The sequence below is a fragment of the Lasioglossum baleicum genome, chromosome 13 (assembly GCF_051020765.1).
Source record: "Lasioglossum baleicum chromosome 13, iyLasBale1, whole genome shotgun sequence".
In the NCBI taxonomy this organism is placed as follows: Eukaryota; Metazoa; Arthropoda; class Insecta; order Hymenoptera; family Halictidae; genus Lasioglossum; species Lasioglossum baleicum.
Genome location: NC_134941.1, coordinates 11609865 through 11626523, shown reverse-complemented (window position 1 = coordinate 11626523; position 16659 = coordinate 11609865). Strand labels below are relative to the sequence as shown.

At 48.0% G+C, this 16659-nt stretch overlaps 1 protein-coding gene across 1 annotated transcript; it reads right to left on the bottom strand.

The window, feature by feature from the left end:
* Positions 1–7016: 7016 nt before the first annotated feature.
* LOC143215002 (uncharacterized) lies at positions 7017–12507 on the bottom strand. Its single transcript, XM_076436671.1, has 3 exons — positions 10759–12507; positions 10283–10327; positions 7017–10198 (listed from the first exon to the last, which is right to left on the bottom strand). The coding sequence occupies exons 1-3, from the start codon at positions 10790–10792 to the stop codon at positions 9879–9881; spliced, it is 399 nt and encodes a 132-aa protein (XP_076292786.1). The 5' UTR covers positions 10793–12507; the 3' UTR covers positions 7017–9878.
* Positions 12508–16659: the final 4152 nt, after the last annotated feature.

The window sequence follows — 16659 nt, the reverse complement described above, 5'->3', positions numbered from 1 at the left end:
GACTGGAAATCGATGCTAAAGCCGGGGTAGAGTAGAGGCGCGCCAGTGCCAGCGGTGCCGTACGCCGTACCACGGGCCGGCACACACGGATCGCGGATCCTTGTGTGCGCCCGGAGCCTCTATATGCGCGCGAACACCGCCGCTCTATACCCCGCAAGGTTAAACCGTGTGGGTAGAGACCGGGGTTCGTTCTATACGAAGAGGTCGAAGCTTGTGTGCGACGCGTCACGCTCCGCGAATACGTCCGCGCGGGTGTCCCTGTTTCTGCGCGTGCGCATTCTGCCGTGCCGTTCTTGTTTGGCTGTGTGTACGATCGTGCCAGCAGAAGTGGCTCGAACACAGAGACGCACACGTACGTAAGCGCGAAACGGGGCATTTGTGGAAGAGGCGGGCAAGCAACCCTCGCGCCGAACCCGAACGTATTTTCGAAAAGTCTGCCGAGCCTTCGTATCTCGCCGGGAACAACGGCGATCCAAGGGAAGGGGCTGTGGTTTTTTCCATGGCGAACACGATGTCGGAGAGCATGCTTGCGAAACGCGAATGATTTCGCAATTTTGTCGCTCCGCCGTAGTTGCTCACGAGCTTAACGAGCTTCGTGGAACTTAGTCGTCTCGGACGAAATCTATTGTTCCCGCAGATGTTCGTTGGACATTTTATCGGTTCTGTCCCGCAGCACGTTGCTTATCGGAATTCCGAGTCGGATCGATTTAAATCTTTCGTCCCGTCCCCCGTTTCGCACGCCCCTTTTTCTCTCTCCCCCAGCGTCCGTGACCGTCGCGCAAAATTGCGACCGCTCCTCGGAACGACACGCATTTCGCGCGAAGGGTTCGTTCAGTTGCGTTGCGTACGTATACGTGAGAGAACGGGCGTTCTTTGCAGCGGCAGCATACGCTATACGCCCATACACCACCATATCAGTACCACATGCCACGCTGGTGGCAGCAGAGCAGCGCTGGCATATAATCAGCCGCGCGCGCGCGGTCGTACTGGTACGCGATACCAGTGTGCTCTCGTGTATGTACGCTGTGTATCGTCGTGAGATCTCTCTTCGCCAAGCGAGCCATGCCCATGAGTACCATGGCACAGCGAACGCCTCACTACCAATGTCAGCAGCACTACCACCGATGCGTCCTATAACCGCTAGCCAGTCGGCTATAGCCGTGGAAAGTGCCGAGCGAGCGCTTGCGCTTCGGTAACTTTCCATTGTCGTTGCTCCGCAGGAGCGAACCCGTCGGGAATCTTTTGCGAAACCTTCGGATCGTCGGCGTTCCCGGGCCACCCCTGAAAATCCGCCAAAATTCCAAGTCTCGACTGTAATCCTGTATCCTAAACCTTTTCCTCGGCGCGTCTATTTACAAAGACCTTTAAACGATGCACGAGAACGGTTGCGGTGTTCGCGACCACTTTACCGACCATCCCTTATTCCCTGAAACGATACCGGACCTTCGTATTACTAGCGCGGTCAGAACGTCTCCGCTCGGTATCTCCGGCAATTTACGACGTTGCCTACCAGGATTACAGGGACTCGTGTTTACCCCGAGAATTTTCGAAATCGTAGGGTCGAACTGCGAAGGAGGAATTTCAAGTTCCGGCAGGTATGCGCGCGGACAATGGTGCAGGTAGTCGGACACCGAGTGCCCACCAGGGGTTGCGGCAGCGTTTGTGTCGTTGTCGGAACCCGTCGCGACGTTCCGAGAAATTTTGTATTCGCTGACTTTGCAGTGAATTTTACGATTCCGCTTCCACTAGAATTTCAAGCTTTTTACGGCGACGAGGACTGCAATTGGCGAGGGACCCCGTTTTCGTTCGATAACGATTACAAGACGAAGAATTGCTCGAGAGTCGCGGTCGTTTATCGGATTCGAATGTCCGCCGCGGTAGGGGAGGATAGACAGTCACGTAATTCGAATAGGCGGGTGAATATTCGGTGGTGAGAAACGAGCGATTACTCCGTGACTCAACCCCGTAGGCCTAGAGCGCGGGTCGCGGATAATGTTACGAGGAACAGAAGGGGAAGACGAAGAGAAAGGCCGGTTTTCTTCCGAAGCGCTTTAGCAGGCAAGAGGCAAGAAAACCGACCGGGCAGCCGACTATAAGCCCCGCATCACGGCCGTCGACTCACCGTTATGCGCCGAGCCCGAGCATCGGCGAAGCCCTCGTGCCCCCTATACAAAAGAGAGAGGCCGACCCCCTCTGTCCCTCGGGCGCTTGAAATTCAACCCCGGCACTGTCGACCGCTGCACGGTTGCCAGATCGCCGAAGCAGGACGCGCGCGCTGTTGCAACGCGCCGTTATCGATGCTCACCGCACAGCCGGACAATAACCTAACCTCAAATTCAGCTGCAGAACGAGCACGGCTCGGTTGTTATCAGCGCCGACGAACCACAGAACAGCCCCCTCGAAATTGAATCGACCAACGTTCAAAAGCTCCGAAAACTACTCTCGAATATGGCCCCTCTGGCTCGAGCCCGCATTGTCTCTCCCAGACGAGAATTCGTTCTACCTCTTTCCTTTCTTCGCACATCAGCGAACTAGAGATTCGCGGCGCTAGGGCGCTTCGTCGATTATTTCGAATAAATAGATTTGTATGAAAGTAAAAGATGCAACTCTGCGCGCGAAGAAATAGGAAAGAGGGCGAACGGTAGTCGCGACTGGTTGTATCCTGTATCGCGTTTGAAATACGGAGCTCGGATGTGGGGCGCTATAGCCGCGTTCGATATGAACACGTGTTCACGATGCGGCTGCCACACGACATTGTCGAGAGGCAACATGTGGGACACGACAGTGGCAGAGCGGCAGCAACAACGGCACGAAACGTGTGCGGATGGAGCATAAGGCCAGTCGGCCGAGAGACGGGCACCAGGCTCGGCTTTATCGTGGGCCAATCCGAGCGCTGTGACCTTGAGTAGTACTAAAGAGAGAGATATATTTAGCTGTGAGCAGCTCGAGCCGCTGGTTAGGTGCTGCTGCTGCTACCTAACTCTGCCTGATGCTCGGAGCACCGGAGTCTCTTTAGAGCAGAGGCAAAAGCTCGGGGCGACGGATAATCATCGCAGGGAAACCGTCCCCCACGCAGAAATTCTACGCTACAGAAATCTGTTGCCTCTCGATAGAGATTGTTTCCTCGTCCCTGTTGCTTCCCTCTTCGCTGTTTAGCATCGCCTTCGATCCTTGTCGCTTTTCGCAGCCGACGAAAATTAATGTTAAACGAGTCGGGGAATTCCGTGCGGCGGCGACCGGCTCTCAGAATTCGTCGGCGACGAGTCAAGGTTGGTTTCTCCATTTTTCAACGCTCGCGCGTCGACTTTCTCGAATAGTTGAGCGGGTCCGATGTTTTGTAGCAGTCAGGGACATTCGATTATCCGCTTTTTATTTTGGAACGTTGAATCGCGCCGGCTAGGTGACGATGATGATGAGTACGGAACCAGTTCTCCTTGGATGCTCGGGGACGAAGAGAACTCGAGACACGACCGTAGTTCGGGTTGCTCGGCCCGATTTCCTCGAATTTCTCGAGCGTTGCAAGAAACGACCGGGTGCTCCGAAATTACGCTCGCCGTTGCTACCTCCGCGCAAACGACTATCCCTTGTTGTTAATCTGGAAAGCGTACAGTCGATTTAGCACTGCGACAGTTGCGGGACACGTTCGCGAACGCAACACGAACTCTTTCAGAGCGGCGCGGTACGGAATCGTGAACGCGACGTGCGACGGCAAAGTCGTCCGTTAGCTTCCACGATCCTGAAGATATACAAACGGCGGAACGTAGGAATGGTTGCGGTTCGTCGGACCCGTAAATTCCGGCGTGCAGAGCAACAAGTATCCCGCGCGCGATCGATCCTGTTCCTGCTCGAATCGATCAACCCGCCGGCAATGGCACTTGGAATTTCCACGGGATCTATTTACACGGAGCCAATAGTTTGACGCAACAGGCGAATCGAGATTTCGCTCTCTTACAAGAGAGAGCGACGCGCGCGGTGAAGCGGTGGGTGCGGGCGGGGGTGGACGACGGAATGAGGGAGAGATCGAGTTGGAAAAAGGGAGCGAGACGGGTGAAACGACACGTGATAGAGTAAGAGAGAGTGAGAGAGAGGGAGAGACTCGGCGGAGACACGAGGAGCGAGATGGGACACGGGCCGGTAAGAGCAAGAGCGAGAGATCGAAAGCGCGACAAAGATGCCCACCAGGACGGAGAGAGAAAGGCTACAAGTCTGTGCGGTATTCCTTTCAGTGTGATTGTCATTCATGCATTGTGAATCAGGGACTTTATTTTTAGAAGCGACTGAATGAAAGTGGAGTACCCCGTAGTAGTAGTATAATGTCGGTGGTAGGAGGAGAGAAGAGGTGGCGGAGGAGAAGGAGGAGGAGGAGAAGCGAACACAGGAGGAGGAGAACGAGGAAGAGAAGTACGCGATAGGGGGAAAAGGGTAGAAGAGAAAGAAAGAGAGTCGTCCAAGAGAAAGAGAAAGAGAAAGGGGGGAGGCGAGGGAGGGAACGAGGAAGACGTTCCACCGATCTGCGAGTAAATCGTAGTACGTCCTCACACGTGGCTGCTCCCTCTCTCCGTCACCCTTTTCCCCCTTTGCCACCCCGTTTCCCCCTTTCCGTCGCTACCGCCATCGCCACCACCCTCAGTCAACGACACAAACTGCGGACACGCGAACGCAGAGGTAGACGCACGTGCCCACTTTTACCTATACCTCCGTGTGTCGACCCAAACGATCGTGCAACATTCGCGACTTCGAGTTGATCCTCGGGACCGAGACGTTCTCCGTGTTTCTATTCTGATCGACACGTCGCGCAGAGATCGTCCGAGAACCAGATCAAACTATGTACTACCATCCGCAGCTGAAAAGTTGCCAGTCGGAACGTGACACAGGCCAAAAGTAAACACGGTTCGCTCCACGTGCCCCCATCATTGACAATCTCGAACGGCTTCGACGGACACGCGCTGCACCGATACTACTCAACAAAAGTTGTCGCTTGAATGGCATTCGACAATAACGTCAGTACATACAAATCGTTACACATGTAGTATTTTAATAGGAGCGTACTTACCAGACGTCCGCTGATGTGTTGTCAATCAGACGTTGGCTGTTGAAGTCTGTTCAGCTGTGATTGCAGCACCTGGAAACAGAGTATCACTTCAGACGTTGTGTCTAGCTCAATGCATACATATATTTGTAAATCACTTAAAGTGTTAATTGATCAGCTGAACGCCCATATCGTGCCATCCGATCCCCGACGAAGGTAGCTCGCGTTTCAAAAGGACTCGACCACCCGAGAACCCTCGCGATAAATGTATGGCTCTCGCGGAAGGAGATTCGGACGACACACGCAGAGAGGCAGACGCGCGGAAGTAGCGACCCTCGAGGTCGCGACTGACAAAAGCCAGACAAGGAAGGAGAACCGGCGCCTCGTCTATCGGCGTCGATACAGACGGCTGATACACGTACGCGGAGGTACATACACACGGACGAGAGCGCACACGCAGCATCGAACGGAGAGGCGTGCGTAAGCAACGATCCAATAAATTAGTAGGATCATTGACACCGTCCGCGTGGCCGCGCTTCGGCCGTAGTCGCGTTGTACTACGATGTTTACAGTTTAATTCGAGATACTCGAAATGTCACGTGCGCGCGTTACCCATACCGCCGTACTTTGCTTGCGATAAACATGCTGTCTCTCTTCTCTCGCTCCGTCTACGGATCGGGAGAGCAAGGGAGGGAGTCGGGCGGGTCTTGGGGGAGGGAAGGGGTACACAGATGATTTGACAAACTACTCGGTGAATACGAGTCACCGAGTGGTTTGTTTTCTCCGTTCGGCCGTCCCTCCTTCGCTCTCTAGCGGGGCACGGTCTCAAGGTCCAGGAATCTATGTTACCGTTATCTGAATTGGATTATAAAACCGAGCAGCCTTGACCCAGGACAAACTCGTGTCTCGTTTGTAAACAAACGGAGCGCGCTCGATCCGCGGCGCAATCTATGCCATTACCGAGCGAATACGGAAATCGGCGGGAACGAATTACATATCCGGCTACGGACAGGAGTGTGGAGCGGCTCTGTAACTGACCTACGGAAACACGATCCCAGACCTTCGCTCGGGAAATAGAGTACGATTCGGCCAACGAGGCGCGAAACCTCCGAGCAGCGTTCGGATCACCGCCAGATTAGACCGTCCGCCTATCGTCTCGTCGAGAGCTGATAAAGCCTGGCAAGTGGATTCTCCGGGTGTTTTCTCCGAGTGTTTTCTCCTCGAGAATTCGATAGGGTAACTGTACCGATCACTGCGGTATCATGCTTCGATCGTACTTTATTTTATGATAAATTTGTAATTAAATATTAATATGTGTAAGCGTTTTATGGAAGAAAAAAAAATGATTGACAATTTTGTTTGCCTCGCCAATGAGAATACAGTCTCACTGAATCGTACAAATGTATTCTCATCGGGAAAAAATACCACAGTAAAACGTACACCCGCAGCAATAGGTACATTTACCCTAGCGACATTTAAAGGGACTCGATCGACGACAAAAAGAACGCACAAACCGCGTGTGGCATCCTCTCTTTGTAGAATATCGCTCTGTTCGCGGGCAACAATCGTTCCGACTATTATCTAATCGCGGCTTCGAACCTCCATGCGAGCGTTCACGTAATCGTTACTTAATCCCTTTCTGGACTGCGCATCGAACATAGTCTCTCGATTCCGATGTGCACGGCCAGCTTCGTCGTGCCGCCATGCTGTTTTTTCAAAGAAAAGGTCAGCATCGCGATACTTGTGAAATCCGAACGTTGTTCGCGGTAAATTGCGCGGCACGATAGCGTCATCGGGATCACTCGGTGTTCTCTCGACTTTTCCCAGGGTTTTCCATCGATCAAGAACTAGCACGGTGCTCTAGACCGCTCGTTGAATGATGCATAGATTACCAGGAATTGAAAGAGCTGTTCTTGCATCAAACGTTCGAAAATAAATTGTTTGAATCTGGTCGAAACAAAAGACAAATGTTTATTTCGATCTCTTACAATTAGACCATATACCAGGAATGAACATGAACAAGAAGCCAAATAACAAGATAATTTCAAAATGACTGACACAGCAGACCGACGCCGAAGTAAATATAAATTCATATAGTATGTGAAAACTGTAGCTGTAACATATATCTTATTTTATTACTCGGTCTAACAATAAGATCTGAACTAAGGTTTATATGGTCTAAGGGCTAAAGTATATGCCGCGTGCACAGTTGGACCGGAAAAGCGAAAAGAAGAGGCCCGAGGAACAAAGAGAAAGTCTGTTTTTTCGGAGCGAACTGGATCGGAACGCTGCCACGGAAGCTTTAAAGTCTGTCGTGTACATGCTACTAGCCAGACGCGGTACAGAGGATGTCTAGGTCACCGACTAAAGGACTCGTTCGACAGGATTAGAAGGCAGCAAGAAGCAGCCGTTCGATCGCGAGAATTGAAATCGAGATGAGCGCGAGATCTCGTGTCTCGTATTCCGCATCTCGTATTCCGGATTCTGGTTTCTCCAAGATCGACCGAGAGGGATCTCGAATAGAATCTCATTGGCCGCGCCACGAGGCGACATGTTATCTGCCAAGCACTGGCACTGGCACGCATTTCGACGGTGAAAACTTGGGCTGGTTCTATTGTCGTTGCTATTACCCGTTGATAAGATAACGCGCTCCCAATCGGACCGGCTAGTTCTCTACTGGAGACACGAAAAGTTTTGAGCGCGACGCGAAAAAGATATTTGAAATGTTTCTATTCCTCTGAATCGTTCGATTCATACATGGTAGACGCAGTTACCATTGTTGCTCGCATCACGTTTCTCGGCGCGTGGGGTCGAATCGATTTCGAAAACCGACTGCGAGAGAACCGAGAAGATAACGCGTTCGCTGCTCGGTGATCGTGAGCCACAGCAATCGCGTTCTTCTCCTCGTCAGCGATAAATCGCCGTTGTGCAACGAAACGTTCGTGCATCGCGAAAACAAATCGCTGACGCTTGACACTGAACTGTTTCGGGGCGACGCGCGCGCTTCTTGCGTTACATTCTTTCGAAGCCTCGAATTTTTTCCATTGCAGAAATCAAATATGTACTTTCTTGCTTGCCAGAATTCTCCTGGTCCATATGCGATCCTTCTTCAGCTCCACAAAATTTTCCCCAAATTTCTGGTCCATGTAAAATGCAAAATGTACTCGAGCAATTCTCCTACGAAATACAAAAGCGAATCAAATTTTGTAATCCGTTCGGTGAAACGATGTTCGCGAAATCTACTGCGTGTACGTTGCGCGTAGTTTATAGTCGTGTCGCGATTCGCAGGATAACGCTTACGTACGGATTGACGTCATTTTATAGAAAACGTCAGTTTACCGATTTTACGCAACGCTCCACGCTATCGATTTTTTACGCGCAATGTACGCGTATGCACGTATATGTATAACGCGATGCACGTTATCCCGAGCGACAACATCCGAGCAGGAGGAACAGAGATGAACACGCGTTGCCGATGCAGAGAGAAGGATCGCGATCGATCGACGTCGAAATAACGTCGGGCCTGTTCCGGGAAACTGTTTTTACTGCCGCAGGAATTGCGAACCTGGTCGTATAACCAAGGCTTGAAACAATTCGTTGAAACAGATATCTGAGCAATTGGGAATTTCGGTTTTTCCTAACAGTTATTAGGTCCTTTCGGAAGTAATATCGTTTTTCGTGTAGGGTACCTGCCCATCTCTACTAATGCGACCTAATGGAATAAAGTATATTAATAATCGTTCGAATCAGAGCCTTCGTATAACAGATTTAAACAGTTATTTTCAAACCGTTTAAAACCCCGATCGTAACCGAATAATTTACGGCAATTACCATTCGGATCTACATACATATGTGTGTACCCATGCAGTCTCGGTCGGTAATTGCGAAAGTCAATTCCGCAGGTTCGCTTCTCGCTTATCTACCCGACCTCCTCGAGCCCGAGTCAACCACATTACATCTGAACAACTCTTAATGCAGCGTCTCGCTGCAGCATGGAACGCGAACCACACCACGAACGATCCCCTGATTCCGTCTCTAACGGTCTGAAACGCGTTTCTGCAAAACACGAGAAACGAAAACGAAAACGAGGAAGAAGGGGCCGTTTAAATTCACGCACCGACCGAACACGTGCCCGGATTTATCCTTCGACGATCGGGTTCTAGTAACGGATCGACCTCGTTAAAGATCCTGGTGTCTCCATTGGCCTTTCATGGACGGGGAGATACGGTGCCGATCGATTCCTTATCGATATCGAGAGGGTCGCTACTTTTGCAAAGAAAAGCTGTGCTTAACTATAGCGCGGTTAACAAAAGAACCTGAAAAAATTCGAGGACTACAGTTACGAAACAAGTTCAGGCTTCAATTCCTTCAACCCCTCGCGTAGCTTTTACTAATGCGCGATGCAGTTTGTAAATGCATAAAATCAGCAGGCTAGTTGTAAGCAGAGTTGGGCAGTTATTAATTCTTTTGTAATCGATTATTTAATGGTAGAAATTATCGAATTTATCGAACTTCTGACTCCTTTCTTATTCATTAATCAATGATTACCGATTACTTAGTGGCTATTTCGTGGAACTCTTCCGATTTACGAAGACTCAACGACTCCGGCGTAAAATGAGTAAGCGGAGAAGCAGGATTCTCTGGCGAGTAACGGCGTCGTTGAGCTTCGTGCCAGCGGAGCTTACGTTTCAAAGGCATATCGTAGATAGGCCGGGATCAGACTATGGATTATAACCTCATTCCCTCTCTTTCTCTCTCTCTCTCCCTGTCTCTTTCTGCAAGGATGTCATGTCATGCTCGACGGTACTCCGCGGTACTTCGCGGTTTCCGCTAATGAACCGGCAAGCCTTTACGGTGGTTTTATTCTGTTGCATCTTACGTCACGATATCCATCGCAGTCGGCCTCGCTCGATCTCCGTCGCAACGACGGACCTCTGCCGGTGGGATCTGGAAACTGGCCAGCTGGGCTGTGCCGACCTAACGAGTTTTTTTCCCGACGATAAAGTCCGACCAAAGCAAAACTTAGCCGGAAACAGGAAACAAGAAACGACAGGAAGATCGTCCATCGCCATCGCTCGTTATAGCCGTTCCCTTCGACACCGTAGTAGCTAATTACCTGCCGGCGATTGTTGCATATGTAGACACGTTCCCAAATCTCGTTGTTGCAGCCTTCAGAAAATATATGTAGAACATCATGTACGTTTGTTCATATGCATTCGTTTGTTAGTAATCCTTGCATAACGTGAATTGTACCTTCTTGGCTCTCTGGATCCTGATGGACTCCGTTTTCTGCGAACTCTGCATTGAACGATAGAAATTATGATCGAATTATTTTCTATAAAAACGTTGCAAGACCGTATAAATTATTTTTATTTCATTATGTCTCGTGGGACCTACAGGGTATCTACCAATTACTGCAGTACATATCATGCTCCAGTCGTACTTTATTTTAATATTATTCCTAATTTATCATGAAATATAATATGTAATATGTGTAAGCATTTCATGGAAGAAAAGAAAAATTATTGACAATTTTGTTTGCCTCGCCAACGAGAATACAATCTCACTGCATTGTACTTTATTCAGGGCAAAATATTTATTGAAATATATATCGCAGCAGAACGTGAACCCGCAGTAATAGGTACATTTACCCTAGAATAATGCGACAGGGCGAATAAGTTTCGATTGCACGCAATTTCTCATTATAGTCGTACGCTGTATCGTGTTACCTGCGAACGTCGGTAGAAGGGCGAGGGTTGCCATAAAACTCTTCGGGGTTCCTTGTACACTTGTTGCACCTGCCGGATCCGTTCTGGGTCCGCAGGTGCTTAGGAAAGTGCAGGACGCTGTTCGCTCACAGTCTCTCACACTCTCATACTCACGAGCACTGCTGTTTCTCGAGGCTCGAATATTATCTTCTTATTACTGGCATATCCTTGTGAAGCACACCTGCTACCTCGACTTCAATATTTCTGGAAACCACAAATTTCTACACCCTATGAACTTCTTAAACGTCCTCAACAGGTTTGCTCGAGACAATCGTTGTCCTCGCTCGAACCTCGATGTTGAACGAAAAGAAATCTCGATCTATCCCATCGATCGTTTTCTAAGATATTCTTATTACTAGACTGCGGATCATTATGCATTTATGAAGATTAACAAAATTCAAGAATGTTTGAAATTTTTATGCTATATTACTCTGCTTCCCACAAATCAATGCAAACCATTTCTATTTTGCATAAAGATCCGAAGTCTACTTATATTACATATATTATTTCGGGTAAAGTGGGCAGAGTAAACTAAAGAGAAATTAGCTGTTCGCAACGTCCTTAGAATACACATGGGAATAAAGATTCGTTCCACGTAACGTCGTTATCTGTCTCCTTGCACCGAATCTGTGATGATAGACCGCGGATCTTTATGCATTTATGGCTCCTGAGAATGTTCAAAAAATGCTAGAATATAAAATTCGACGGAGTTTAGTACGATTTTGTTTGTTTCAGACCTGCAAATGCTACCACCACTGAAAACAAAATTTTCTTTGATTCCACTTTCTTAAAATTCGTCTACAAAGATTGCAAATTGCATAAACATCCGCATTTTCTGTAAAATACAAATCCAGGTACCAATTTGTTGATCTTATTCCTGCAGCAGGAAGACAGCGCTCAAACTAGAAATCAACGATGTAAACACGAACAGCAGCGGTCCAAACTCCCCTCCAGACAGCGAAAACACCTGTTACAAAGCAACGTGAGACGGATCTGTTTATTTTCGTACATATCGAGCCATCCTTCTCTGTGACAGCCGAGCTCTACCTTATCGAATACTTTCACCAATGTCGAAGATGGCAGCACGTATCGAGCGCGCAATTACCTACAATCTTGATTTCATAGACAAGATGAAACAATAGAGTGAATGTCTTACGGGTCTCGTAACCAAACGTGCCTGCTTTACCAACTTAGAAGTTTCAATGTAAGCGAAGGTGAAATTTCCTCTTTGTAATCGTTTTTTAATTTCTAAATCGACGAGGCAGTCATATTAGGCTACGAAAGTTTACAATATGTTGAATCTACCATTACATCTTGTCTCTGATAGAAAATTAAATTCTGCTAAATCTGCTCTCTCTCGGAAGATGGCGTGTACATCGGTATTTCCAAGTCGGTAAGGTAGTAAACTGTTAGATGTAAATCCATAAGGTGTTCGATCTAATCTTACACCTTACCCGTGCTTTTACCTTACAATTAAAACATAAACAAAGAAAAGTGTTCCAACGCTGTTCAATTTAATTTATTAAGTGAAGCTACTTTGTGCAGAATGAGGAATCGCGGGAAGTTGAGGATACATATTCGAACGTGTATGTAAATTTTTCCCGTTCTTACAGTAATTTCTAGAAATGTTGAACCACCCTTCGGCAGTAAAGGATATCTCCAGATATCTCTGATATGAGTTGTACGAATTATCGGAATCGTCCGGCGAGATTCGTCGGAACGCAATCGTCCGTTCTGTTAGTTTTCGATGGACTAACAGCGATAAGAGAACCGTCGTGCGATAGAACGAGGAAATTACAACTCGAAATAACGCGAATTGCGAAGTCGGATGACGTTGCTTCTCGGAGGATGACGTCAGCAACGATCTTAACGCCGATTTACGGTAACATTTCCATCGATTGGATTCGAGTTTCGCTATTTCAGCGTGTGCACGAGTTTCGTCATATTTCCAATCGGATTCCTGTCTGTCGAAACCGAAAGCTTTCATTGAAAATCCCCTACTATGAAGCTTGTAACGTAATAGGAGACACGCGCACCATCGGTCTTCCCGTAGTCGTTTCCCTTTCTCGTCGATCGATCGAGAACGCTGAATCATTGCGAAGAGATGCTAAGAACGGGTCGTAGGGAAATCATCGTGGACCGTTGTTCCGGCTTTCGACGGCCCTGAAGCTGAAGAAGAAGAAGTTGAGAGCGTCGCTAGTCCAGAAGAGCGTTCACCTCTTGTGTGAGGATGCAAAATGAACCGATACAAATTTAGAACCGCCTTCTTTCTTCGTTTCGTAATCGGTTAAAAGGGGAAACGTTCCTCTGTGAATAATCCTCGAGCAGCGTTTTTCCTCCGTTTCGCTCGGCGTAGGAAGCTGTCCTCGTCGAAGCTCGGCTTGCTGGCTGGCTAGCTCGGTCGCGTAGTTTAAAATAAACATCCACAAACTCGTCTTCGTTCGCGCGGAATCAAAATCTGTGCTCTCTCTCTCTCTCTCTTTCTTTCTTTTCGATTATGCGTAGACGTAGGTGCGTCGTAGGAACGCGCTAATGTATCGTTCTAATTCGCAAAAAATCGTAGAATCGGCGAACAGGTTCGGTTCGAGTGATCACGCGACTGGACCACCGAGCCCTGGACAAGCAGGCTGAAAACCTTGGAACTCAGGGCCATTATTGTCTGGTGGGGCCTTTGCCTCTTCCCTTTCCCTTTGATAGCCACGGGAGTCTTTCATCTGCTGAGACACGCCAGCCGGAGAGAGAAAGAGAAAGAGAAAGAGAGAGAGAGAGAGAAGAGAGACTTCTGTGTGTGCTGCAGGAGAGGCTGTTTCTTCAACGATCTTGAAGGGGCTACGCCTCGTAGAAGATATGAGCCACGGTTGCGACGTCGCCACCAGACAAGAACCGAAATTGCATTTCCACCGAGGGTCGCCCTCAGACGCGAAGAGAGACCCCTTCCTGTCTCGTTCTTTGCCTCCTCCGCCCACTTTTCATCTCTCGTTACGTTTCATCTTCCTTCCTTTCTCTCACCCTATCCTGTCCTGTCGTTGTCGTTGTCGTTTGTTGCTGTCGCTGTCGCTGTCGCACGGCTCGGCTCTTCTTCGCCTCGCTCTATGCCCCGTTCCTTTTTCTCTTTTCTCTTTCAGCGTCTTGTTTGTTGACCCCAGTTTCTCCTCGTCGGAGATTAACCGTGCAACCAGCCTGCGTTTAGGATAAGCTGCGAACGAATCTTGGACCATCGTCTAAGCTGCGAATTCCTAGGAACGACACCCGTGTCCTCTCGCCGATAGAAATCCGCCCGTTCCTACAACAGTTTACCAGCTCGATTAGAATTCGACCGAGAAACGACTAAACTATTTGGGATCGAAATTGTGGTTTATTTATATCGTGCTCCCCGCGTACCCGTCGATTATATTATTAAATGGCAAAGAGGGTTACGGTCTGGGTTAAGTAACTGACCAATAACAAGGCCATTAGTTATCCAACAGGAACGCAACGCGCACGCGCGGTTAATTTAATTGTTCCCTGTTAATGACAATCCCCCCGGGTGTGTGTAACGTGTAACAGTGTGGTCCTTTGGCAGATCGCGATAACGTAACGGTTATGATAATGAAAAGGATGGCGCTAAAACGGCGCGTCAGGTAGGAGTCGTGAGAAACCCTAACAAAGGCCGCTGCTGAATTCCATTTAAATTCAATTAAACGGATTTGAACGGATAGCGATTTATATTTCCCGCAAATCGAAACCCTTCCTGTGCCCGAGACCTTGCTCTTTGACCTTCACGCTTCGCGAACCATCTGCTCGCGGACATTTGCAACGCAAAAATCGAACGGGCAGCATAGCACGCGGGCTTTTCGATCAGCATATTACACCCCCTGTGTCTGACCTTCCCAAGTGGTAATAAACTTGGTACGTTTTACGACCAGTTTGATGCGCAACCGTGAACGAGGAATTGTTCTGGTCGCCAGAAATTAGCACGATCGAATGGCGTGCGAATCTCTCGGGAACTTTCATTGAAAGTGGGCGGAAGCGTGGATCTGCGACGCCCGTAAATCTCGAACGGGAAGCGAATTGCGCGCGTAAAGGTCGATCTACACTGTACAACGGCATAGACCGTAACCGACACGACAAAATATTGAGACATGCGTTTTTATATTTGACTATTCAAATGCGGATAATATAAATCGACCTTTATTCGTTCGCTCGCAGCCCGTTGATCTATTCCGCACAAAATCATTTCGGTGATAATAACTAGCGGAACTGTAAAAGCCGCTGTTAGGTGAGAATCGACGATAGGTCACTGTCTCGATTCTTTGTCGCACAAATTGCAGTACTTTGCCGCGTTTAATTGGAAGCTCGTTCGCAAGGCGGTGCAATCCAGTCTCGCTTTCAACGCTACCGTTGCACAAAGGTAATTCAATTTCCGCGGCAACAAGCTCGCACGGGCGCCCCGTACTCTCCCGTCGCTCCTCTGGAAACGTTCGTTCTTCAGCAAACAGTCCAAGACAATAACTCGAATAAACAATGCGTTCGCTGGAGCCTCAGACAACAGATCGACACGGTGCACCGCCAGCCATTGGTTCGAGAAACTAATCGTAATCAAGTTTTCGAATTTCTTCGAAATATCGCACCTCCGGTTTGGTGAATTCAATCGCGTTGAAAGGATCGGCTGAAAGAAACCGGCGAATTATTCCGCGTGTCTCGATAACGGACTTTTATCGAGCTCGATGAATGCGCGTTTTATTAATTCGTTAAAGACACCTACATACTTACGTCGAACAATTATCGATCGGCGCGCGCGAACAATTAAACTCGCGGGCGACACGCGTCGTGACGGCGCGCATTGATCTCGAATACGGTTCTCGCTGGAACAAAAATATGAAGTAAACAGCGTTAATATTCGGAATAATTAATTTTTGCGTTGTTATCAATTCTGCTGTAAGTACGAATATAATAAGAATAATCTCTCTCAACGGTGCGGTGGTATTCTTTTGTTGATCGTGTCCGCCGCTGTTTCAACCGCATTTTATCGCGCAACAACGATGGGGTCGATCGAGTATCTTTATCGTGCCGATTTTTTCTGCTTCAAAAACAACCGTGCGTCGGTAACAATAGCCTGACGCCGACGCTGACGCATCGATGATCCGTCTCTCGAAACCCGCCGGTCGACTGTAAATAGAGTTGAAAAACGAGCGGTCACCGCTTTGTAAACTGAAAGATAATTTCCGGTACCTAGATCGCCGTGGAAATTACGCGGGTACCTTTGCCCCCGTATATCTACGACGCGATCGTGTATTTGTTTGAAATATTTTTACCGTGATACCGTCGTACGTACAAGTCGCACAGAGTGCCGAGTATATTGGTGTTATTAATACTTTCTGTAATAAAATGCAAAGATGAATCGATTGGTAAATGAAAAACAATAGTTTTTTTTTAATTGCGATGACCTTGTTTTTGTGTTTTTTCATTGAATAAAGAGTGGTTTAATTTTAACGAACATTAAAAAAAGACTACTATACTATGTACATTGTTTATCTACATCTTCACAAGGAGTAATCGTTTTGTTTACCGCGATAAAGGTGTGGACGGCGAACGCACGCATCTCAACGTCAATATAAATTTTCCTATTTTTAACATTTGTGTATATTTATACAGTGGCTCACGAAAGTATTCGAACGCCCTTTAAAACGGAATAACTTTTTTATAATTGTAACAAACGACCTGATTTTTTATAATCAATTAGAAGCACCGGTTTATGAAATGATATGCAAAAAAGATTTTCCAAAAAATTATAATTTACAAAGTTACATGCAAGAATAAAATAGGCATTTTTTAAACTTTTTTATTAGGACCCTTAATGAAAATTTAAAATATATGTTTTGT

What these genes read in the sequence shown, in the direction of transcription:
- LOC143215002 (XM_076436671.1), bottom strand. Translation starts at nt 10,792, where the DNA reads ATGGCAACCCTCGCCCTTCTACCGACGTTCGCAG. An exon ending in CCTTCTACCGACGTTCGCAG is followed by an intron (nt 10,328 to 10,758) that starts GTAACACGATAC and finishes CGTTCAATGCAG; the next exon opens with AGTTCGCAGAAAACGGAGTC. An exon ending in GGATCCAGAGAGCCAAGAAG is followed by an intron (nt 10,199 to 10,282) that starts GTACAATTCACG and finishes TATTTTCTGAAG; the next exon opens with GCTGCAACAACGAGATTTGG.